We start from the raw sequence: 27228 nt of genomic DNA, 5'->3' as shown, positions 1-27228 counted from the left end.
GCTTCAGTTTGCCCCACACTCCACCCATCATTCACTCGTAAATGCTACAAAGTGACAGTATTCAATCAAAGCTGAAGCACTCCCCAGTACAATATCTGTATTATTTGGATTACACATTAGCAGGTGGGAATCAAGACTCCCTCTGCTGTGCTAAACACTCAGGGATTTTCAGTCCACACTGCTCCCATCTGGTGAAATGGAGGAATAGCAACTGAGGGCAATAGAATGAATTGTTTGCAATGAAGACCAACACCACAAAGTCAAATTTATGTTTTTTAATAAGATCAGAGTTTACCGTTTACTTTATTAAATGGAAAAACAGTCAGAATGACTGAGATAATACAATGCAAAAAGGAGTAAAACAGATTTAAGCCAACTTTATTTCAGAAAGTACTTCAATTTTAACAAAAGTCGGTTAAATAAAATAAACCCCTGGTTGGCACCAACACAAAGACACATATTCTGACTAAGCACAATTGACCTTTTTAACCCTTGAGCCTGATAATGGACGGCGATATGAGAATACAAACAGGCTCTTTGCAAACCTCTGTTTCAACTTCATAATTTAATCCTCCACTAGAGAGATAAACAATGTAGACTTCATAGACATAATCCAGATTTGCCCTCAACCAAATTCAGCATGCTAGTTTATATTATGATGCTACGACTAATAAAAATAGGTACAAAATGCATTTTTGGTTCTTCATTTTTTAGTAAGAAATATCCCTCATATTGCACTGCCAGTGCTGAGAAAAGCTATGGTTTAAATATTGAGGGATGGATCCACTTTAAAAAAAAAAGAAAGAAAAGAAAGGATCACTCTCAGTTTGATTCCAAAAGAGATGAATGACATTACATTTGCAAAAGAAAGGCAAAATCCAGATGCACAAAAAATAAGAAAGAAAAAAGTCGGTAAAAAGAAAATATCTAAATCAAAACAAAGTGCTGCAGCAGCAGTAAACCCCCACTGACTGCAGTTTAAAACCTAATGTCGTCACGGTCTGCTGGTGTCTTCTAAGCACCACCTGATTAACTGCTGCTAATTGCTTCTCCGCGGGGCGCCTGTTTTATTGAGACTGAAACCAACAACGTGAGACATAAGACTAAACAGAGGTATCGCGTAAAAACCCACATACTGTGCTTCTTTTAACCATGCCGCCTCAGTAAAATATGTATGACAGCAATGCAAACAGATTCAGTATCAACATCTGCTCCTTTCAACAGTGTTCATGAGCTGAATATGAAAAAACAACAACAGCGTTTGCTTTATGTACAGTTTAAGAATAAAAATCTCATTACATTCCTGCAGCTGTGCTCTACAGCTGAGCGCACTGGCGACAGTTTGTGTCTTGCTGGCTCAAGTTGATGGACGTTTGCAACCAGCAACACAAGGCTGGACGTGATTGCGTCACAATAAAGACTACCTGTAACCTGAAAATTCACAATTAAAGCATCAAATGTTCACATTCCCACGTACCTACAGAAATATGAATTCATTCATTCAATCATTCGCATACGCTCATATTTACACACATTAGCAACTTTCTGTGGCTTTTGACAGCCCTCACACAAACATGGCAGACGACACGAAGCTTTCACCACGGCTGATGTTGGGGACGGGGTGGTAGTCCTGGCGGTCAACGTCTACGTGCAGATAAGGAGGAAGGACCTCATTATTCCCTGGATCATCCCAGCCAGAGGGGGCACCAGACACGTAATGCATTCTGTTGTTTAAACCACCGTTGTCATAATAGTCATCCTCATCTTGGTAGGCATCCAGGTCCTGCCAACAATAAGGAAAGATAAGCATATCATACAACTACGAATTACGAGAGTTTACCGAGTGAAATAGGAGGTGGTTTCTATCATCACCTTCTAAAAAAGATGAAACATTAAGTTAGACTCAGATAGCATCATCAATGAGATTTCTTTCAGTTCTTTCAGATAATAAATACTTTTCAGAAAACCAGACTATCACCAGCAACGATAAAAATAACAGGTTTTTATGGCATTGATCAAAACCAGCATAGCAAGTGTTTCACCTTTAGTCTTCTAGTTAATAATAACTGGGGACCAAAAGCTTATCACAAGTATCAGAGGCATATACAGGATTTTAGGGTGGCACAGGAGGAAGCAAAAACAAAGCAGGGGTAGGAGGGGTGGGGTGGGGAGCCCAGGAAGTCAGAATATTTAAACAGAAATAAAATCAGTGAATTAAACAGGCTGCTCATGTGCAGCCCTGTGAACTATTACAGATTAATTATCGGAGCTGCACAAGAATCTAAATCTAATCTTGTGCCAGATAACTGTTTTACAAAGGGGAAAATAACCAAAATATATTGGAAATATTGAAAATAAACATACTAATTTTGTGAAAAAACATTTTTCAGAATCATAAAAATGATCATTTTAAAATATCATTATTGATTTATTAATATTTATATCATTTTTGTTATCTGTTGATGATTTTAACCACTTAGCTATAATAATGCAGTTAATCTGCACAATAACATCACTAAGGGGTTTGTACCTTACACTATTTATTTGAAAGTGCAATAATTGCAATAAGTTTTACAAAGAAAAAATACAATTGCTGTTTGATTGTTGTAAAGTACAATGTGCATGCAATGACTGAGTACACTAAATACATTGCACATATTTTTCTTGGGACATCTCAGGCTGTTTATCATCTGCTTTTCAAATGCAGTGGTTTTACTGCAACCGTGTTAAAAAATGTATGCATTCGTTTTACTGCTCCTGAGATCAAACTGGGATTTATGTGGCCAATTATCTAAAATGGTCCTGAACATTTGTTTTGGTTTGTTTTTTTTACCAAAACAAAAACAGATGCTGAAAAAAGAGAGTACTCTGAGGAGATTCTGTTTTGATAGGATCTCGAAAAATATGCATTTAAGTGTCATTTTCACATATGTACTCAGCATGCATCCTTACCGTGACTGGTTCTTGACTCTGGGTGGAGTGGAAGTCGTTTTGGACCACTGGGGCATTGCTTGAGTTCAGCAGCTGTCGACACACAATTAAACAATCATTATACAGCACGAGAACAAAACTGTTAGTTGTGATATGTGCCGAGTGACCTGACAGATGTCAGGATAGTGATACTTTTGTCCTTCCAAGGACTTTTCAATTAGCGACTCACCATGTTAGCAGAGTTGGTGGAATTAAATGTCTTATTTGGGGGAGGGGGCTTGTACTTTGGTGGACGACTGCACAAAAACACACAATTCACACATTTAATGACTCACAAAAGCATGAGACACGCTGCATGGCATTTCATCTAATGGAATCATTTGCAAATAACAAAAAAAAAGAAAAAAAAAAGAAGAGCAAACACTCATTGAAATCAGCAACAGTGAACTGAAGTGAAACTCAGTCACTCACAGAGATACTTACTCTCCAAGTACTTTGGCTTTGCGTTTGCGGTACAGGGCAATGACAGTTCCAATGATGGCTATGAGTATAATGACCCCTATGATGGCTCCAATGATGATCCCTGTAGTAGGCCCCCTCTCTGGAAGACGGGTCTCTGGAAAAATATTATTAATATGTCAAATACGATTAGACCAGACTACAGATGGCATGAACGCCCTCTTTCTCTCAATAATGCCGCCTTCTAACAGTTGCACCAGAGATTGAGATTGTTCACCCCCAAATCAAATTTGCACATTTTCCCAGTAGACTATATTCCTATTTATCCATCTAGCATCTTTTTGTTTTTGCTAATTGCCCACTTGTGTGTGCAAAAAAAACCCCCAAAAACATTTCTATTGTTAAAGAAATAAAATAAAATAAAACCACCTTGTTATGGGGTCCACAAATTGCTCCTAGTGAAATTCAGCAGCAGTGTCTCTTTCCAGAAATCAGCAGCATTTACTTAAAGAATCTTTTTGTGGTCTTTTTTATGCACAAACTATTTTCTACCTCTAGTCTACATCCAGTAATCAAAAGAAGTGTGCAGCTAACTAGCATTACAGCCCAGTTGAAGGGGGGCAGACAGCATCAGTGTTTACATCTTGTCACGCTGTGTTGAACACGAACCTCTCCTAATGACTAGATGAGTGCTTTATCCTGCACAGTGATGAGGTTAAGGGGGTTTGATACAATAAAAATAGTTCCTGCGTGAAACTGCAGGTCATGCGTTGTATAGAGAGACACGACAGCTGAGTTTTTCCAAATTTGAGTACTGCAAGGTGAGTGCTATTTATTTCCATTATATTTAAGAGAAGGCAGACATTTTTATCGCTGATATTTTCCAGACTGTCCAAAATAATATAGATGGGTTTGATATTTGGGCTCACTGCCCCTTTAAATAGCTTGTAAAGAGAACAAAACAGGTAAAGAATTTTACAAGAGAAAAACGAGGAGTAAATCTCTGGCTTTGTGTTAGATTAGCACTCCATGATTTTTGAATGACTATTAAGTCAATGAAAGCAACTTGATAGCTTAACATAGCACAAACACACACACAAATACACCCCACCACCTCACAAAAAAGTATTGGAATAGTAAAGCCAGTCAAGTTGATCATTCTGGAGCTGAGAAAACCAGTAATTCAAGGAAAAACAACAAGTAATGGCAGAAAAACACTCCACTCAGTCCATAACATTGTTAACGACCTGCAGCGAGCAGGGATGGAAATATCACAATCTGCTGTGTGAAGGAGACTCTGAGAACAGCAGTGCAAAACACTCATCAAGATTAAAGAAAGTGGAAACTGGAATTTGTAAGGTAAGGTACAGAGATGAGTTACAATAATTCTGCAACAAAGCTTCTATGGACCGATGAGACAGAGATTAACCTCTACCAAAGCGATGGAAAGGTCAAAGGGATCTGCTCATACATACAAGCTCATCTGAGAAGCATGGTGGAAGTTGAACCATGGCTTGGGCTCGCTTCGATTATGGCCGTTCACCCACCATGTTGAGCTTTACCATTTCTTTATTTGTTTTCCGTTTAGAAGTGGTTAATGTTCCTAGATTATTTTAATCGTACTTTGTGCTGTTCTTACAGTTAATACCGAGTTTATGTTCCTCTATGCTTCCTCACTGCGACCCGTATATTTATATATAGTCCCTATTTACTTATTTCCCCATTTTATTTTGGTAGCCTTGTAGTTGTATTTTCCCCAGTAAATTTCAGCTGTATGTGATGTGATGGTTACTTTACCTCGTGTGTGTTTATAACCTATTCCTCTCTGTAGCCTTTTGTCTCGTCACCTGTTTCTTTTACCTTTTTTTCTGTGGTCCTTGGTTTCCAATAGTTCCCTGTAGCCTAGCATTATGATTTCTGTAGTTTCCTTAGTTTCCAGTGTTTCCTGTTGATTCAGATTGCCTTCAATAAAGAGTTGGTTTCATAAAATCCCTGCATACCCACGAGTCTCCATCTGGGATCTTTTTCCACCACCATTAAATGCAACAGCCTCCGGAAGAGGCTCAATCATTTGTATTGATGATGGTAGCAGCAGAATAAATGTAAAAGTTTACATTTGTCATTTTGTCTGTCAGTTTACAGAGAAATGCATCCAAATGAATCAGGAGAAACTTTATTTTGCAGCAAGACAGTGATCCAAAACATGCTGCCGCCTCAACTCAAAACTTCATTAGGGTTAACAAATTAAAGGTTTAAGACAAGACAAGTCAATCACCAGATCTTAAAACCAACCGAATACATATTTCACCCCCTGAAGGGAACTACTGCACTACTGAAAGATCCCCTTGAAAGGCATAATCAGTGTCTGTGGGTCGTAGGCTTGATGGACAGATTAATTGGTCTTGCTCTTGTCATACTTTTGGAGGGTGCTATGGCTACACTCTCATAGAAAACAAACAAACAAACAAACAAATCAACCAACCAATCAGCACCTGTGGCTCTCATATTTTATTTTGAGATTGCTATTACTACAACTACTACAACAACAACAACAAAAATTATGACCCACAGTTAATTTTCAATTTTCAAAATGTTGTGAAATATCAAAACAATTGTCTCAGCACAACATGCGTTTATGCTAAAGTAACAAAGCACATGAGCAGCCATAGAAATCATGATAGGAGAAAGATCTAAACCTACCCAAACCTCAGCCACCATAAAACTATTATTTAAGCTTCTAGACTAGAAGCTGCCTACTGCAGGAGCATGCATACAAATATGGAAAAATGGAGGTTAAGGGGTGTTTTAGATTAAAATGAAAGAGAACAAGTTGTTCAAACTGAAAAAAGAAAAACCAACAATTGTCATTATACTTGTGTTGTTCTGTTTCTGGGATGGTAACCTCCTGGTGTTCTCACTTGCTGTCTGGCAGCTGCTCAGAGCCAATAAATAGATGTGAGAAGAAGGCATTGGCTACGAAGCAGCTAAGAGCGGCGGGAATAGTAAAGTCAGTGACCCTGTAATTTATTCAAGGCTGAAAACAAGCGTCAAAGACTCAACATTGATTAGATGAAGCGTTTTTAAAACCTCTATAGCAGCTTGATTGTTATAATATGCATGTACACTGATGGGTTAGTCTGGGTGTTGGATATATGTGTGAGTGTTGTATGATGTGTGTTTGTGGGATGGGAGTAGGGCCAGGGGGTTGTTGAGCTGCGTGAGGATGCTTCATCATATCACGCTATTTGTATCTAGTACCTTGGATATGATTTGTATTTCAGATTTAGCATCGTGTCTACCTGCCTGGAGACTTGGAGACTTGCAGATGGAAATTAGCTGGTAGCTAAATCCGGCACAATGCATCCCTTCTCCTCTGAGATTAATGTTTTTGTTCATGGTCCCTGACAAATAAATAAACTTTTTTTTAAAAAGGCCAGAAATATTTTTGTGCAACGATCTGTGCGCTCCCCCCACTCTAATATTTCTCCTCCTATTTGTTTTCAACGAGTCCCACCTCTCAGTTTGGGAACAACTGACTTAACAACATTACCATTAATTAAAACTCGTGTACTACAAGGCTGTAAGTAAGATAAATGAAGTTATTTCACATTGTCAACCCGATCACTAAGAGTGGCTTTATAATTATAAAAAAAAAAAAGAGAGACGGAGAGACTAATCAGTGAAGAAGAGTTTAGAGATGCGTGTGTGTCTGTGTCTAGATGTAACACTGTAAAGTACAGACGGGGTCTTGATTAGAGTGTCGAGTCACATGGCTGATTAAGTCGAACCAGCGGAGTCGTGCAGAGGTTCCTCTAATGAACCATGACCACGCTGAGCATGAACCACGAAGTGCGCACACGCAGCGCGTGTTTACTGAAGGTGCAGCCCAGCTCATTATCCCTCGCATTCCCAGGGGATTATGCTAATGAGGAGGTGGTAAAGGGCAAAGAGGATCTGAAGCTCATTTGATGAGAACAAACTCTAGTCTTAATAATTGGAAGGGTCATGATTGAACGTTGTTAGCCCTCTAATTACGATTCACTTCTAACAATAGTCTACTTTGAATACCTCGTCAAATAATTCCTCATTCTTTCACGCGTACAAATGTGACCTGATAATCATGTCTCGTCCTGTTATTCATTACACAGCTGAGCTTATCATCTGAAAAATCACTGACCCCACACCGTTCTTTGGGTTTCCTCCCTCTTAATACTCTTTAATTGTGGTGAACATTTAATATGCTGTCATTTATTAAAAGAAATAAATCAGCGCACCATCGACACAGTTTGCAGTCCTGCTTTTGGCGCGTCTTTCTCTTTTAAACTGATAGCACAGTGTCAAATTAAATATGAGCGCTGGACCTGCAGTATCCAAAGCACAGCAATCAGTAAGTGCAGCAAGCCCTTTAAAGATGAAACAAACGGGTTCTAACGAAATAATAAATACAATCAGTTAATTATGTTGTTTGGATTTATTCTGCTGGGTACAAAGTTTTCTATTGTTTGTAATTACTTCTGGAGCAAAGACTCCTACTCCTCACATCTTGGGAGCAAAACCAACATGTGGTGGCCTCAATGCATCTAAAGTAGTTGTTCTCCTTCTGGAGGGGACAAACTTCCACGGTGCTCACACATGAAGAGGGAAACGTGTTTCATTCCCTACAAGCATTAAGAAGTCTATTCATCCCTGTACCTTAAAATGCACTGAAAAGAAATATTTCAATTTTTGTATTTATTACTCAAATTCACACACAAAAAAGGGTTCTTCTGTAATACAGAGAAAAGAACAATGAGCTACTATGCTGGAGAGACAATTTAGGACAGGCTGCGGGAAATTAAACCTAATTATTCATGCAATACTCGGAATCTTAAAAGTGTCCCAGGCTTGTAAAACATACTTTTGCTTTAGCTCAGCCATATAACAGATTTTATACCAGTAAAATTAACAATGCTAAATAATTACTTCAATTTTTTTTTTCATTTTATGAGGGCTGAACAAAGGAGAAAGGGAACATTGTACTGTGACACTTTCAAAGTCAGTGGGAATATTTCTCATTTAATGGGAAAGGAGAAATGATTTGCGCAGAACAATAAAAAGACGAGGGAGCCTTGATGAAATCTCAGACAACACAGATGGGGACTGGATGTGGCATACTGGCAGGCATTCAGATCTTACCGGGGTTCAGCTGCTGCAGCTGACATCTTTGCAGGAAACATCTCAGCTAATTGCATAAAAATCACCTCGACGCAGTGCATGCAAACTGCCACATGGTGGTGCTGTGTCTCTGTAACACCAAAGCACAGACTCTCATCTAATCATTTAAAACCTGAAACCTGCCTCGTCTTCCCAGTATTTTGTGTTAGTCCTTCCTCATTCCACTGCCGTATCTGGTTTTCTTTGTCACACCTCCCTCCACATTTTTGGTTGCTGGGATATTTTTTTCCTCCGCTCCTTCAAACCTCTATAGAACCGCCTCTTTCTGCTTTGCCTTGCGTTATCTCACAGGCGTCATTATCCCACCAATGCCATTTTTACTCAGCAGGTTTCAGGTAGGAGCCTGTTCCTTCCTTTCAGATAACCTTAGATGGAGGCGAAAAAGCTGCAGGAAAAGGCCAATTGTAAGGATTGAGGTGCAGTGTTTGTGTGTGAATGAGTTGACTTGAGAGCGTGCCCTCTGTGTTGGCCCTGGACACCATCCATGTCTTGCGCTAATGAAATATTGCAGACAGAGACAGCGAGAATGCCAGAGAGAGTGTGTGTGTGCACATATACACCGTACTTCTGCTGGCCCTGTTTAAATCTGTGCAGTTCTTCGCCAAGGACATCCAACCAGACAAGCTATTACCCACACAAATAGGGCGCACGCCCATGCACACAAAACTGTACCGACACAAGGCATTGTTTTAAGAAACAGTTGACATCCTGTGTTGCATTCTTGTCACTCAGGATGATGTATTTACACTGAGACGCTGGTCTGCCATTTGCCCTTTGGCCCCCCTCGCTTTTCTTTCCAAACAAACATCACACACGTACACAGAAACACATCAACATACATATATTTTAAAATAAAATTAGACACAAAAACCCAGCACGCACAAAATATGATCAAATTAATTTGAGTGGAGAGGAGCCCCGAGGTAGAGAAGAGCTCATCCAACAAACCATGTGGTGTTTTTTTTTTTGTTTGTTTTGTTGAGCGAGATGCAAACTCAGTTAAAGGTCAGCTCCATTCCTGTGAGCGGATCAATTCAGGGACCATCCAGTCGTATAGACATCTATCCCTTTCCTATATGTGAGCCCTCCATTGCTCACAGATGCCTGCCTGGCCAGCCACTCAACCATAGACCACCACTCTCCCACTGGGCACACGGGAGGAGGGGGAGAAGTAGGAGTGACGGAAGAGGAGATGTGGCTGGATGGTTCGCTGGAGCTGCCTGAAATTACTGCAGACCTACTTCAGCAAGTTGAAAATACCACCAGAATCTCTTGAGCTTTAGGATGCATGGATGAGTCCCAGCTGCAGCTCTGCAGCTAGTGGCTAGATTAGATTTTTTTTCCAGCTCCACCTTTGTTCTTTTCTCATTTCCGTTTTAAAATGCTATGGAGTGTGTGCGACAAAAAATTCGGGAGGCAGATGAGCTCTCCTTAAAAACTTAGTCCAAGTGAGTCACTGTCTGGAAAGCTGAAATGTGGAGCGAGTCGTCAGCAAAAGAGGATTCAGTGAGAGATGAGTCAAGGAGAGATGGCGGAGTCCAAAAAGTGGAGTATGGGAGAATGACAGTGAGAAGGTGAGGAGAGGGGAATAAAAAGGAAAAGAGAAAGAGGGAGCAGGAAGAGCCAAGTGAGATGAGGGCTGTGATTAAGAGGCTGGCTTCAGATAAGTACAGAGGGATTTCCCGACTGCTGCCTGCAACTGGCTGATCACACACAGAGGGGATAAAGGGGAGAGCAGGAAGACAAAGATCTCACATCCCTCTCTTTTCCACTCAATCCCTTGTTCTCTTCCTGTGTGTTTACGCCTCTCCCTGAAGGGATTAAGGTTAACATGCTGGCCTATCCTCCACTTCCCCACACAGGCTGGGCTTTTGTTGCATTTATCTGTGCCTCCTCTCCTTCCATCCATCCTTCACTCCCATCATCCCCCCTTTCCTGTCATCCTGCTCCATTGGCGGCGCAATTTGGGATTCGCTCGTCTGGCCCTGTATTACGACAGCACAAATCTGCAGCGTCTCCCTCTGCATCTCTTATCTCCTGTGCCTAACGAGTAGAGATAAGCCTGTTTTTATTACCCTCCCTGACCTGTTCAGAGAATCGGTGCAACACAGGCACACCAAACACACACCTACACAAGTTTTACTTCACTGAGTGCCTGCTAACCAACCTTGAAATCCTTCATATCCACTGAAGAAACGATTTAGATAAAAATACAGTTGGTTTTGGCTTAACAGATTTGTCACTAGAAAAACAATCCTAGTGTAGCTAATGATCAGATTCATTCCTAATGGGTTGGCTTGCCTTTAAAAAGAAAACAAGAAACAAAAAAGAGACAGTTGACCAAAATATCCAAAGCCCGAGGCTGCCTGTTGGCTCAGCTTGACGTAGCCTTGGCCATGTGGCAGTAATGCTGCGGGATTGTCCCGCTTGTGAATTTTCACTGTGCATCATCTTCCCCCCGCTTTTACCCTCTCCAATATTTCAAGTCAAACAGCAGCATGCTTTTTTAGCAAAGTGAAAAAGGTCTATTTAATTATATAAATTCTCAGCGTTTGATCACCGCGCCACCATTAATGCCTTTGAAGGAGAAAACATTTGATTTAGAATTCTCTTTTCTGCAAGTTCGCCTTTGTTGTTTTTAAGATGTCAGTGGAAACTTACGTTTCAGGAAAAAGCTTGCCCTTAATGCAAAGTTTCAGCGTAATGAGACAAACGGGTATCGGCTGAAATTCGACCCTTTTGAACTCAGATGAGACACAGGGCTATAGTCCCAGCAGGCACAGAAAAACACAAGGCTACCACGGTCAGAGCAGAGAGCCTGGAGATGAGATTAGGATGGAATGAATGGATGGCCTCTGAAAGAGATTAAGATAAAGAACAGTGCATGTAATCTCATTGCTCACTAAGAGAAAAGTGAAATCCTACCCTTTAGATTCTGGGGTAACTTGGTAAAACACACGCCCTATCCATCTATCGGGCGTTCATTCAGCCTGATCTGTGTATACACTTGGTAATACAGTAACCTAACGATCAGGTGCACAGATAACTGCAGAATTGAGGGAGATGAAGACAAGAAGAGGAGGAGGAGGGGCAGGAGCAGAATGAGGCAAAGAGGTGAAACAACAAAGGTGGAGAATAAAGTACAGCTAGTGGCTATGCTAAAAGGGCACATGCATGAGCTGCAGGCCTGAACACACACACACAAACGCGCACACCCACTTAGACCTGCACACACGCACTTAAATTATTCACAATCAATGCAAGTGCTACAGTGTTGAGTGTTGCAGCTACCTCCGACATGAATTTTCCAGCAGTTGAAGACCTACTACACCCACCACCACAATCACCATCACTGTCATTTGCTATTCACTGCACTCATGATGCCATTACAACTCATTTCAACACAAAACAAATCACATCAAATTGATTGTGCTTGTTCGGACAACACAACCAGCCGAATGGCTCAGGGAGGACAGACTTTACTGATTTGACTGAAGGAAACGCTGACTGAATTTTATGTGTGTGTGTGTGTCTGTGTGTGTGTGCGTGCACGTCTGCGATGCTGTTGCCAGGGGTTTTTGGATTGGGCAAATCAGTAATGCTGGTCATTTCTAATCTCCCGTGATTCCCAGAGCTCAAACTTGCGCATTTAGACTGTCTGAGGATTAAATTCACGTCACTGACGTACATTAAGTGTACACATTGTGTTTGTGTGTATGTGTAAGCGTCTTCTAAGTGTGCCTGTGCATTTTGACATTTTAAAAAGCTGTGTCGTGGTTAATGTGATAACTCTGCATGGTGTGTGTGTGAGAGAGATGCTCTCCCTCTCTGGGGACACAGTGTGTTCCCTGCCACAGTGCATCAAAGCACACTCGGTTGCCTTGGGAGAAGGCATCTCCATCTCTTCTTTCTGTCGCTCCCTCTCTCTCCACCCCGCTCGCTTTCTTCCCGCGCCTCAATCATTCCCTCTGCCTCTCCTTCCTTGCTTCTCTTCCTGACAAGGTCGCCGCTCTACTCTTGCCATCTCCCCGTCAATATTTACAGTCCACTTTGCGCTGGCACCGAGGTGGTCGACTCCAGCCAGCAGAGAAAGCAGGGCTGCATTAGCCAAATGTTGCTGTCCACTCAGAACATGAATGATATGTTGTACTACAAACACACCGTTTCTCCCGCACACACACACACACACACACACACACACACACACACACACACACACGCGCTCTCTCTCTCTCTCACTCATACACATATACACACAGAAAAGGTGGGAGGTAAAAAGTAGAGCTGGAAACAGCAAGCAGATACTTAACAGAAGAGTAACAAGTGCTCTAAAAGCACAGGTCAGTTTGCCATTACGTCGATTGGAGCACATAATTTTGTAGATTTTAGCACTCTCAAAAATCCAACACATTAAAGCAATTATGATACATTACACTGCTGTCTCAAAAACAAAGTGGCCCTATTAAAATTCTACATGTTGGATATTTAACATACCATTAGTTTTAGCGCTTGCACTTTCACTAGAAGTTTTGCAGCGCAATTATAATGATATCATGATATCTGCTGTAACTCAGATTACATCTCAGCATTTACATTCTGCATCACTTCAGAAGAGGAAAAAAAAAGATACATTTATACAACAAAAAAGAACACAAGTGACCACAATCACTAAACTGGCCTTCTGATATTCACTTTAAAGGAACGGTTTAATCAGTTTTTGCTTTCTGGCTGATGTTAAGATGAGTAGATCAATACCACTGTCATGTCTGCGTGTTACTTGTAGAGCTGGGTAGCGATTAGCATAAAGACCGGAGGAAGCATGAAATCATCTCCGTCTGAAGGTTAAAAAAAGAATCTGATTACACCTCTGAAGACTTACTAATTACTATGAACAGCGCTAGGTGACACAAAAGAAAAATGGTACAAAAGTACTTTTAGAAACAGTCAGGGGCTTTTCTTTTTTTTTTTGATAGTAAACCATAGTGATACCTGACACTTTAATGAGCGATCAGGAGCATCGGATGCAGAGGGGAAAGCAGCTACTCATATACATCCACATACATATCTGCCTATGAGACCACAACAATGGTGAGTTTATGTGAACTGAGGACAATCTTTACCCTTGTCTAGTGGCAACACTGTGACAACACTTTTGAGCAATAAAGGGGTGGTGTACACACACCTGTATGCCCACTTTAAAAAGATAACTAAGAAAACAAATACCATTAAAACAAGACATCCAATTTTAATTTAAAAACCGGGGACAACAGATGCAAATTAGTCTGGAAGGCTGCGCCTAATTTATATTTATTCTTCATTAACAAATAAACACAGTCGCCTACACATACTGACCGACACTTCTGTTCAATACCCGATGATGAGACTTCGAGAAATGCTTCAGCGTTGCATGAAAAATCAAAACAAACTAACATTTGTAGCGACTGGCACAGCTTGAGCATGTTATATGTCCTACCGGTTTTGCTAGTAGGAGGACTGTTCAGGTTATTTCTCCCCTTTCTACGCTAAGCTAAGCACATCACATCCTGTCCCTGCAGCTCCAGGCTTGGCACAGATTCTTGAAATCTGTTTGATCCTGATGTTTAATTTGCAGCAAGGAAGCAAATAAACATATTTGACCAAAAAAAGTCCAAATATTCCTGAAAGTGAGACAATCTAAATAAACAGCTGCAGGTTTCCTGCATTTTTATTAAATGTGACACACAAAAATGTGCGTTTCCTGAATGTGAACGCAACCAGGATATTAACTACCTCTTACATTACATAATATTATATATTACAAAGAGAAGGGGACATAAGCATCAGCTGTGATAGAAACAGACGCCTGGAAGGGAACCCATCAAGCCTGAGAATATACTGTAACTTACAGTAAATGTTGCAATCTGAGAATATCCAGCCACCTAGTTTGCCTCACGATGCCTTTAGGCTTCCCATCCATCTTCCTGGCCTGCTTTTTCTGCTCTCCACCCTCCAAACCCCACTCTCACTTCCTCCGCCAGTGTCACCGTGGCCTTGAGGCCAGGCAGTCAGAAGCAGCTGGTATGTTTACCTGCCCTCGTAACCACTGCTAACCTCTGGCTAGAAGGGACTCTCACCTCATTACCCACCCCACTCAGCCACACATAAAACCTCAAACTATCCTCTTAGATTTCTCCCCTGCAGCCAGGATGCTTCACTGTAATAGCCTCTGTGTACTGCAATCCATTCAGCAGCCCGCTGTGCAAAAGTGGAACATATAACAAGGGGGAATGTAACGTCGAGGACTTGGCTACTGCTCCTTTCCCTCCATCTCTCTCTAAAGTATTGGAAGAGTCAGTTCGTTCAATTCTCTCAACTCTCGCTGACTCACAAGCGAGTGCGCTTCATGTCGCCCTCCTACCAAGTTCCTCACACAGACTCCCAGAAAGGAAACAATGCTCAGAGAAGAAGAGACAGAGATGGAGAAGGAGGGAGGAGAGTGTAGAACATATAGGAAAAAACACAGAGCTCTGAGAGAATAGAAGATTCAATCTGGAGGGTGGAGAAGCAGTTGCTGAGAACGTGTAGGAGGAAAAAGAAAATATGCGTGGAACAAGAAAAGTTCCAAACGTTCTCCTCTTTTCAGCTTGATAACATGGAAAAGTAATGATCCCTTTGCAGAATTTGTTGTATTTTTTTTTTCTTTTGGGCTGGAATAATGATTTCCTTTCGAGTGTTGTTTACAGTGTTTGTACCTGGTGTATTGTTGACCGCAAAATAGGTAGGCTAAAAGAGCCTCGCGCACAGTCCTGAGAGTGCCATAGCAGTAATAGGCTCCATCTCTCCCTCAAACGGCCTCTCATCAGCTCCTGATTAATGACACACAGAGCCATAATGGTTCTGCGTGCTCTCCACATTCATTCACTTTCCTCTTCATCCAGCGCCCCTGGAGAGAAACCACAACAATGCGAGGTGTCGAGACACACAAAAACAGCGCTCTCGACGAACCCGAATTCAAATGCTCATTAAGAAAGACGTTTCCCCACTTTGCCATTCAGTTATGCATTGCCACTGGGAGCCAGTGGACACAGAAACAATAGAACACAGAAGAGATGGAAGGTGGAGAAGAAAACATTCACAGTTCAATTTGGCAATAAAGAATGGTTTCATTAGTGTTTAAATGTGGTTGATTGGCTGTTTGGCATAGAGTGCTACTGATTCATGCATGGTAAAAAGGACGCAACAAATATTCTGGCACAAAGCCTACGTGCGCACACACGCTCACTCGGTGCATCCATGCACTTCCAAGAAAGTCTAAGCTTCTGTGTAAATCTGTGAAAATAAACTGTGACTGGAAACCAGAAATGTGTACCTCCTTTGATTTCTGCCACTGCAGGGAGAATCCTCAAAGGTCATCATCGCTGTGTCTAGTGTTTAGAGCTCAGTCAATAGTAAGTCGCACAGCAGCACAGCTGTAATTCACTGCCCTGCATCTTTTAACATGCAAATACAAATAAACGTAGGCAAGCATGCTGGGAGGCACACGTGTCAAAGCTCTGTATGAGGGGGGGGGGGAAAAAAAGACAAACAAGTGCCAACAGCCAACATCTAAATTGATGCACTCTCTAATGCATGAGCAGAGATCAAAACATTTACATTACAGACACGCTTTAACCCTCACATGTCATGGATGAAAGATACAAACGGCTCTACATACATCAAACAACATTACACCAAGTAGCCACTATTAAAAAACATAAAAAACAAAAACAAAAAAACCCTCGCAGCATCGGTAATGAATAAATCATTCTCATCTGCCACGCACTGAACACACAGAAGACTATGATGCTGAGCTCATCGTTCCAAATCCAGAATGGTTGCAGGCACAGGTTAGTTACTGGAAATGCTCTTTTGTCTGAATATTCATACGCGTGTAAAACTCCCCCATCGCAGAATGTCGCCTGTTAAGATGCTCCTGCTCCCCCCCTCCCCTTCTCTGTGGGGGTGTCTGTTGATCCGCGTGTTTGTGTGTTTCACATCAGCAGAATTTATGTTCGCTGTTTGAGCACGCGTGGGGGTAATCAATAGTGTTTCAGTGAAGGACACTTAGGAGCAGATTGGAGCCCAAATTCAAGCTAGCATGAAAGACAACATGACAGAAACACTTGCTGCTCGACCTGAAGAGGCTCAGTGTGACATCAGCTCTGGCTGTCAAGACACACACACACAGATTTTACACACACATTTAGACATGCTTGTAAACTCTTAAGAGTGTCTTCAAATACAGTTAAAACATTTACACAGGGCCACATCAAAGAAGCCAAACTAATGAGTTATTGACCGCTGAGCCTGCGCACACACATACTACTGCATGCACTCTGCAAATGCACCTACTCCATGCAGAACAGACGTGACCAGCGTCCTTTTCAATACTAGGAAGGGTGTGCTATAATGGGAGCACGTGCGAGCCTGCCGGTGTGTGCGTGGTTGCGTGTGCAGGGCTGACTGTGTGTACACAAGTCATTATTAGAGGTTTAGTGTGTGCTCACCAGTCAGTCAGGCTCCAGTCAGAGGAGTCAGCTTAAGGGCTCATAGCAGCTCCCTGAGGAGACACTAAATACCATCAGCCGTTTAAATCCATCCATGACCATTTTAAATATGCAGCACACACTCGCTCCATTTTTAATAAGGGCTCGGAGCAAGAAAGGAGGAGGAGGAAAAAAAAAAAAAGAAAGGCGAGAGCAAAGACAGAGACGGACAGAGACGGAGAGAAAGAGGGGGGCAGACTCAGGGAGCAGCAAGAGGGAGGAAGATGAGGGAAGAGGAGGAGAGTGGAGTCTGTTGCATTGATTTCTTGGCAGTTTGGCACCGGCCCTTATTCGCCTGGAAAAGCCACAGATGTGTCAGAGCCAGTTAGGCACGCAACAAGAGAGGGGGGACGCGTACACACCCAACACAGTCACATGCATGTACGCACACAGCACATGTGGAAACGACGAACACACAAACACTCACAAATGAAATGCTCGTAAATAGAGAGAAGAGACAGTGTGTTCTCCGAGTGTCTGTGAGTGTGCGTGGATTACAAAAGCACCTGTGTGAAATGAGGGAGTGAGAGCCAGGGATGATGCAAGGGGTTTTGATGCTTTTCTGAGGAAAACCAGGCATTTCTCTCTGAAGGCAGAGTCAAAAATAGATATCTTTACACACACCTAGATGGGCAGTAAATTTCTCCTTAATCCCTGGCTTAACTTAGCTCAAAAATGTGTCTGCCCTGCTTAGCTTTCAAAGCACACCTGACTGTGTGCGGGTGTATGCACAGCGCAGCGGAACAGCAGGGGAAAGTCGGATGTACATTTTGATCTGAAGGCGGATGAGACATTAGGATCAAAGTCGGGGACTGGGGAGAATCAACTGATCTTAGCTGTGAATCCACGAGCAATCTCCAGACAGACTACCTGATTAGCTAGGCATTTGAGGCCCATATCTAGCAAGAAAAGTGGAGGGAATACCAATAACAAACTCCCAAGTCTGGTCTGTGTGTACAGTCGCAAGGAAAAGTTTGGGAGCTTTTCGAATTACCAGAGATTCTGCATTCACTAGTGGGAAAATATGGTCATCTATATAACTATTTTAGACAAACACAGCTTGACTAAACCATGAGATGTACTTTTCATGACTATATATATAACAGTGAGAAATGATTTACTGTGCAAGCTGAAAAACTGAGCCTCTTTTGCAGAACGTCTGCAAAAAGCGACTTTGAGTTAGGAATTATAATTAAGGAGATTGAAAGTGTGGGTTACAGAGGTGCTATAAATAATGGCACACAAAGACAAAGTCTGCCCTTCTGAACAAAGATTCGTTGTTTGTTACCTTTGTTCCACTCATACCTTTTAGAGGGCCTCAGAAAAACAGCCTATGTAGATGTTTGTCCTTTTGTAGATTAAGGACTGTTGCTATTGAACAAGAAAGGTAAGAAGAAGCCACCACTTAAAGCAGAATCTACAGAAATCCTTACATTTTCCTCAAATCTGTGTTCATGTTTCCTTTATGAAACTTCCGTGTGGTCCTCAACACTTCAGGAAAGATGTACTGTCGACAAAACTTCAGCTTTTTTGGGGGGAAAAATGCACCCTGTGCCATGTGTGAAGCAGAAAAGGCACTACAGACTTGAATCTTAGTGATGCATGGTGGAGGGAGCATTGTGGTTCAGTGCTGCCTCAGGGTAGCCCTGAAACTGCAGAAAGTGACCCAAAGCACACAAGTAAATCCACAAACAATAGCAAAAAAAGTTTGGGATGCTCAAGTCAACAAAACTGCCCTTAACACATCTGAAGCGGTGCATGACATGCAGAGGGCAGGTCACTCAAGACAGCCTATAATATTGATGTACATTTCTTGTAGCTGCTTACAAGATGGAGGCTGTTGCCGTTTAAAAAAAAGAAGAAGAAAAAAGGTCTGCAAAAGATGAGTCTCCAAGTTACAAAATTATTCAAGGGATTGTTGCTTTTTCCAGCAAGTTTTGTTCTTTAAGTGTGACTTGGCTCTCATTCAGACTGAATTTCATCACTAATGAGTGCAAAAATCCAGATTATTTCAAAAGGCTCAAAAATTTCTTCTGGCAACTTTAAAATCACATTAATCAATGTCAAGTTTAGAGAATTGATTATTATTGCAATCATCTTTTACAACTGAACTCAGAAGACACTGAAACACAGACGTTAGCTCTATTAACCCTTTCTAGCCCAAAGCCTTTTAATTTTTCTCATCTCCATTTTCGTTGTACTAGAGTAATTAAAGAGGGATAAAACAATGCGTCCACTGCCCTGATATTACTAAAGCTGTTATTCCTGAACATTATACCTAAATGGCCAGTGTGGTTATCTAAGGTATATACTCTCCCTGGTCACTTCACAAGTAGACCTTGTGAGTATTAAGGTTTCATCAACCTTCGTCTTCAGAGCTGTTTTAATTCTTCGTGGCACAGATTCAACAAGGTGTTGCAAACATTCCTCAGGGATTTTGATCCAAACTGACATGGCAGCATCATACGGTTGCTGCGGATTTCTCAGCGGCACATCCATGATCAGATCATTCCACCACATTCCAGACGTGCTCTACTGGACTGAGATCTAGAAACCGTGGAGGTCATTTGAGTACTTGATACAACTTCACCAATATGCTTAAGAAACCAATTAAGATGATTTGAATTTTGTGATATAGTGAGTTTTCCTGCTGGAGGCAGCCATTAGAAGATGAGTACACTGGTCATATACAGGGATGGACATAATCAGGGACAAAGCTGTGGTCTTTAAACGATGCTCAGTTGGTGCATCGGGGCCCAGAGAGTGCCAAGAAAATATGCTCTGCACCATTACACCGCCAGCAGCAGCCTGAACCGCTGATACAAGTTAGACTGAATCTATGCTTTCATGTTTACGATCCTGGAAGTCCAGTTCTGATGAATCTATGCGAGCTGTAGCCACAGTTTCCTCTTCTTAGCCGACACTGTAGGCCGGGGTAGTCTTCCACTGCAGTAGCCCATCTGCTTCAAGCTTCAGCATGTTGTGCATTGAGAGACTTGCAACAAGTGGTTATTTGAGCTACTGTTTTTCTTCGCATCAGCTTGAAGCAGTCTGGCTGTTCTCCTCTGACCTTTGGCATCAATAAGGCGTTTTTGCCGAGAGAACGGCTACACACAGAATATTTTCTATTTTTTGGACTATTCCCTGTAAAGTCAAGAGATGGTTGTGTGGGAAAAGTTTCAAAAATGCTCAGACCCGGTCGTTTGGCACCAGCCATGCTAAATTCAGAATCGCCTTTGTTCCCCATTCTGACGCTCAATTTGAAGTTCAGCAGGTTGACTTGAATGCATCTTCATGCCTGAATGCTTTGAGTTGTTGACGTGTGATTGGCTGTAATGAACAATAGTTGAGTGTACCAGTGAAAAACAGGAAGTGTTCATCAGTGAATCCTAACTATGAACAGGTAACTAGTTTGTTAAAGTTTAAAATAGTAATTTGAATATTTGGTCCTAATGGACTAATAAGGAACCCTCTGAGCTTAGACTAGACTTTGTTTTTAACCCTTAAACACCTACTATGTCATATTTGATACAAGTTTTTGAGACCTCTACATAATCAGCGTTTTTCTTTCCGACAAATCTAAAAAAAAATAAAAAAATTGTTAAATACATTTTTAAGCAATAAACAAAAAATAACATTAAAAACTCAGATGTGCCAAATATGATGCATATATGCAAATTCAGAATGCAAATTAATATTCAATGAATTTTAAAAAACTGTCAGAAGGCTCAATAACCACTCCATTTTCAAAAAAAAACCAACAAAATTTTCTGGCAATTATGTCACGTTTCAGGCTTTAAAGGGTCAGCCAGTTTCAAAACCAAACCAAAACTATTAATTCACTCTATTTTGTTACTGTTTATGTGAAATTATTTTTATATATATTTTTTTATGATATATTATTATATATATTATATTATATATATATATATAATATATATATATATATATATATATATATATATATATATATATATATATATATATATATATATATATATATATATATATATATATATATATATATATATATGTATGTATATATTTTTATGTATTTCTGCTATTAGAACCACTATTGTCCTGATTAATGCCTGGCACCGTAAAATGTAATTAATTAGTGATGATGCAAATTAAGTTGACCAAACATCTATAGTTTCTGATGATAAATATATGACTTGACTGAGTAATCGCTGTTGTGTCATTTTAAAGCGATATCACGGATAACAGCGCAAGCGAAGCAGGGGTCACGGATATATTTTGACTGAGTGTTTAAGAGGTTGATGGAGTCACTTATGAACGCTGCTGTAGGTTTTTCTCTGCCTCCCGAACCAATAATGAAAAACAACACTTGCAAGCCGAACCTTTCTGCAAGGCACTTCACAACACTTCAGTGATGCCTACATGTCAACAGCTTTCACTCAGCGGGAATAATGTCAGTTCTAATGGAACAGTGGCTTGCCGAACCCCGTTTCCTGTTTTGGTTAAACGCACCTATAGGTCGGGCTCCTCTCGCTCCGGGTGACAGGTGTGTCACAGCGGCGTGGCGGGAACCCGGTGATCCCAAATGACAGAATGAATGACCGGTTAGTCAGCTCGCCGTCTGACTCACCGGGCGAGAGAATGAGAGCTCACTCACCGTCACGCTGACTGCATCTTATAAATGTGGCTCTGTTCTCAAAAGATGAAAAGGGTGGATGTGTCACTCTCAGTTTACACAGAGATACACGCGGAGATGCTCAGACTTACAGAGACACCCCGGCACCCGAGATGTAGATTAGACATGGTATGTTTATTACCCTGTGAGCCACAGAAGAAACCAGCGCCGAGACCTCCCTTCATTCATCTGTCAGTAAAGGCACAATAGGACAGTCACACTTTCTTTGATGCAGCACTCTGGAATGTTAATCACCACAGAAACCCATTATCTTCACATCCTCTCGGTCCCTCCCTCCATTTGTCTTCTTCTTCTTTTTAAAACCTGACAAACTCCATGCTCGTTACTAGAAAGTACCATTGTTTCATTGAGCGCACATGTAGAGGGAGACAGAGACATGAGGCAGAGGAGATAAGAGGAGAGGCAGCAGAGAGGGAAGGCCTGCCTGCCTGACTGCTGACATAAATTGGGGATCGTAAAAAGTGTCGTCCCGGAATTAATCTGCGAAGAATGAATAAAGTGAAGTACCTCAGGGAGAGGTGTGCGTGTACGTGTGTATGTGCATAGGAGCAGGGAGTTATTCTTGAATCCATAATGGAGACAACAATGGAGAGAAGGAAACACGAAAAACACGACTCCTAAAATCATTCATAAAGCTTGATGATCTAGATTCACGAGGATGTTATTCGTCCATTCGCACATATGCAAACGCACAACAGAGATCTATTCTCAACACGTGGGATTGTTGTGCCTCAGCTGTGACATACTCCTCGCCCGTCTTTCTGCTGCAATGCCTACAGGAAGTGCCACATACATCATGAATTTTATGCATAAGCCTGAATGTCAACACTGATGCATAATTTTTGCAGTAAAATGCTAAATGTCACCAAACACCAGGCTCTGTTTCGACTGATGGCGGGGCTCGTTTTACCAGCGGACGTGCTCGCAGCCACCAGTCGCCACGCCAGCCGTCACACCAGGACTGAAAGGCTACAACTGTACTTTGCGCAGTTGTGGCAGCAGCGGAAGAGCAGGCGACAAGGGAGATTGGGGGACAAGGAGGGTAATGAAAGCAGATTCGAAGGAAAAGGAAGATAGACAAGAGGATTTTTTTTTCCTCCACATTTTTACTACTTCTTTTTTTTAAACAAGCAAATGAAGTGGAAAATGAGGAACAATATCAAACTCTTACACATGATTAAATTTCTTAAAGCATAATTTTACCCTTAAGCAACTTGAAGGCTTTAAAACTTCCTGCCTGACATTTCGTTTATCTTTTCCCTCCTCTGAATTCCAGGCACGTGAGGAATATCGAACTTGGCATGTCTGGAGACTTCTGAATCTCCACTCACATTTGAAATAAACTTCGAAGAGTCAGAACAATGTTTGGCTGCACAACATGAGTTTCGAATGACTGACCCACTGGTGGGCAACAAAGTTCAGCGCATTAAGTATTAAAGGCTCCAGGAGTTGCAGTGCTTTCTAACCAGCGAGATAGTTTTGGGTTTATCTGGCCACATTCTGCAATAACCCTCTTGGGTTTCTTTGGCCATCAACATCTACACCAGATATTAACATTAGAGTTTCTATATAATTACATGCAGTTCATTACATTTGTTTTAATGTTTTGTATTTATAAGCAGTTTCGCTTTGCCCATGCAGCCCACATGCACACCATCAATCTCAGTATGCAAATTATGAAACTGTTTGGTGTACTTGCTGACAAACTTGGCAAGTCCCAGGTCGAGGGAAGCATAATTATTTCCTCAATAAACTCTTGTCAGGAAAGATGTTATAGCTAGAGCTGAAATGTGTTTAAAGCAGGGTTAGATGACATGAGTTTGGCATCACTGGACAAAAAACAGAAAAGAAAAAAAAAATCCATAATAGCATTTGAGTATATTGTAATTAGTCTGAGAGATAACTTTACTCCTACATGTCTAAAAATCTAGGGCTTGATTGGAGACTTTGGCCAGTTAGTTCTTTTGAGATCTAAACAGGTGGATCTTGTTATGAAAAGGAGAGGGAAGGAAAAAATTGTGTCATACGCACCAAAGTGGGTTCCTTTGATAGGGCAAAACAGAGAGGAGAGAGCTGAACGAGGTGTCTGTACAATTCAAATGAAATCTGTAAACTCTTTGCCTGCAGGACTAAATTACTGGGAGGAGGTGGACTTTGGACACAGCTTGCCTTTCACACCCAGCTGATTCTGATCATCATCTCCAGATGGGGTCTGATATTTTTTTTCTTTTTTTGGAAAATAAATAAAAAAATAAAAAAATAATAATCACATGGCGGTCTCCATGCATTTCCTTCTTGCGCTGACAGATGCTGAGATATCCAGTTTGTTCATTTTAGGTGTGAATTGTACATGAAAATTGCATTCAGATACTCAGCTATCTTTGAAGATTCATCGCCCTGGTGCTCTGGGAAATACACAGCTATAAACAGTTTTTATAGGTACTGCATATTTAACAGGTTACACTTAAAAACATGCTCGAATAAAAAGCTATCTGCATGGCTGGATATCAGAAAGGGTAAGCAAAAAATAAAAAGACACTTGAAAATGATCAGTTGACCCCTCAACAATTTCTAATACATCATTCTTACCTACTTTATACTCATTACAGCCAAAGGCAAAGGAAAATAAACACACACAGAGAGAATTTGAGGACAGAAGGAAGGAGAGGACACTGTGAGAATAAGTAGCCAGTGAAGCAGTTATACAGCTTAAAGTCTTCCTTCAAGGCAGGAGACCACCAGCTGAGCTCCTCAAATGAAAAACTAGACTATTAATATGTATGCAGTGAGCTGGCATTGAGTATTTAAAAAAAACAACCAGATTCACCGGTACAGACGGGAAAAAGAAGGAATGTCACATATGCATAGTCACGTGCACAGCACCAGGTAGTTACAGAGAAATGTGATATTCTTTACTTTTAAAGCGCAAAGTCTTTGCTTTTGACCTTTAAGGTTGAAGGGCTGAGTAATAAGAAGAGGGGCAACTCGGCCAGGCCTGCCAGAGAGGCTGCTGAATGAAAGATAAAGACAAAGGGATGGGTGAGAGACGCAGAGACGGGGAAAGTAAGAAAGCAGGAATGTGAAGGCACCGTCATCTCATGTCACTCTCCCCGCTCAGCTAGCCCCAGCTGCTGTTCCCCCTCCTTTTCTTGACCATTGTCACTCATGCTTCCAATCACCCCGAACCACTTGTGCTGCCATCCAATCCCTTCGCTTGCTCTCTCCTTCCTTTTCTTTCCCTCCTTTTCTTCATCCACACAAATGAGTCAGTGAAACAGGTCAAGTGTTACAAAATTTCCCCTGCAGCTCAACCTGCCTAATACAAGGCCTGGCTCATTGCACCAAAACAAGTAATACGCTGCCTACTCACTGAGAGGGGGGGCTCACACATACACAGAGGGATACCACCAACACACAGCGAATATAGGCTCATGCATATGCAACTATTATCCACATGTACGCCAACTCGCACCACTAAACATCAAATTCATCTTCTATAGCAATATTTACCATTTTCACACTACTGTTTGAGTCAAATTTCCGCTGCTTATGATCAACAAAGACTTTCGGAGTCTGCACGGAAAGGAAAGCAACACATGAGACACCAAAAGATGTTTCTTCGAAATAAGAAATCATTACGTATCATACGGAGCGCTCAGATGACTGCATTTGCAAAAGTATTTTCTTGGCCCAGCTTCGAAGTTTAGTTTTTGTTTTATTTTAAGTTCTTTCTGCTTGCACTGCTTGTTGCTAAACGAAGCAAAATGACAATAATGTCTTGGTGTTTTGCAAAACGCAAATTTCTTACACCTCACAGACCAGCAAGAAACAATCTACAGATAAAACAGAAAAGATAAAAAAAAGTGGTTGTGGTTATATGAATAAGACCGCAAATACTGCAGTAAATATGCCACAGAAAACCTTCTAGAAGCCATATTTGTGCTGCTGCAGCCTTACTACCTTTGCCACCCATCAACCCTAATGAATAGCAATTGGGAGAAGAAAACCCTGAAGCACTTGAGTAAAAGTAGTATTAACAGAGAGACAGCAAAGTAAGGGGCCTTAAAATAGGACAAATCACTAGAAGAAGAAAAAAACTTAAGTTAACACACAGACACACACCTACACTTACCCTTTAACTGTGCCAGACACACACCATGACAAACCAGGTGCTTGACAGCGTACGCAACTGTGTTTGCTCTGCAGGCAGGAGTGTGTCATGATACTATAATGCAACAGCTCCATATATCAGGGGACCTATGGAGGATAAACGACCTGCGAGCAGTACCTGGAGAGTGTGTGTGTAATATACAGATAAATAACTGGGAAATGGAAACTATAGGATGATACACAGTCTCCAGAAAAGAGTGTAAACCCAAGTGCTAACACAAGACGATAAGCAGACCAGAAGCACGGAGATTGGACCACAGCAAGCACTTGTTTATAAGAGTTTGCCTGAATCCACCGGGAATGGTTGTCATTTGGGAGGGTAATGACTTAGGAAAACTGAAATGTACTGGAACATAAATTAATCAAAAATGTGAGCCTTGCATTCTTGCACCCTCTGAGTGCTCTGTGCCATCTTTTTTTTTGCCATTTATACCCTGTTGTTACCTCACAACAAAAGGAGTTCCAGCTCTTAGACACAGTGAACAGACCATAATTCTCAGCGGCTGTTTCCATTTGCCGCTTGGGTTAAATCAGAGGTGTGAGGCTGCGATGAACCTGTTATTACTGTCAAGGTGGCAAAGATCATATCCATGTTTATGTGAGCGATAATCGACTTGTGTTTATAAACATTTCACGTACAGCCCCCGAGATGCCAAACGCCAAATTTGAATAACATTTAATTTCCTTCGGAGATAAGACCCTTTGTCCATTCAGGACCATTTTATTCCATCACTGCCCTAAGCTGACAGTTAAACGGACAACGGAGGGCGCAGCGGCGCTGTGCTTCGCATGGCAATGCTGAGCTATTTTCCAAACTCCGATGCTTTCTCCCTCTCGCTTGCTCGCATTAGACATTAAAGTGTACTTTAGCAGTGAGTCAGAGCTGTTACCCATGATGCCTTGGCTGTGGGGTTGAGTGACAAGCCATGTAGTTGAAATCACTGAGGACTCTAGAGTAGAGGACAAGTTAACAAGGGGCCAAAGACATACAGGAGAACCCCTAGCAGGTGCTGTAGTGTGGTCAGAGATCGTCATACTGGCTCACACACACACCCACATCCCCACACTCACAAGTGAAAAGGCCTTTTCTTTTTATAATGCCAACTCTCAGCTCAACCGCAAGTGATGGGAGATGTGTTGGAAATGAGAAAAGGGGAAGTGGAGTTTTACACCCCAGTACGAGTTGGACGGCGTTGTGAGAGCGCGTGTGCACGC

At 41.5% G+C, this 27228-nt stretch overlaps 1 protein-coding gene across 1 annotated transcript in view; it reads right to left on the bottom strand.

The window, feature by feature from the left end:
- Positions 1-260: 260 nt before the first annotated feature.
- The window catches only part of si:ch73-22o12.1 (nectin-2), an 85638-nt gene continuing 58670 nt past the window's right edge, over positions 261-27228 (bottom strand). Inside the window, exons 7-10 of the mRNA XM_005925159.3 lie at positions 3415-3547; positions 3161-3227; positions 2953-3024; positions 261-1783 (exon numbers count right to left, since the gene is read on the bottom strand). Coding sequence (XP_005925221.1) covers positions 1565-1783; positions 2953-3024; positions 3161-3227; positions 3415-3547 — 491 coding nt within the window. The 3' untranslated portion in view covers positions 261-1564. The remainder of the gene's footprint in view (positions 1784-2952; positions 3025-3160; positions 3228-3414; positions 3548-27228) is intronic.

The sequence above is a fragment of the Haplochromis burtoni genome, unplaced genomic scaffold (genome assembly GCF_018398535.1).
Source record: "Haplochromis burtoni strain Fernald_Lab_line unplaced genomic scaffold, NCSU_Asbu1 Contig_80, whole genome shotgun sequence".
NCBI classification, from domain to species: Eukaryota; Metazoa; Chordata; class Actinopteri; order Cichliformes; family Cichlidae; genus Haplochromis; species Haplochromis burtoni.
The sequence above is the reverse complement of the archived record's forward strand: the minus strand, read 5'-3'. Positions and strand labels throughout refer to the sequence as shown.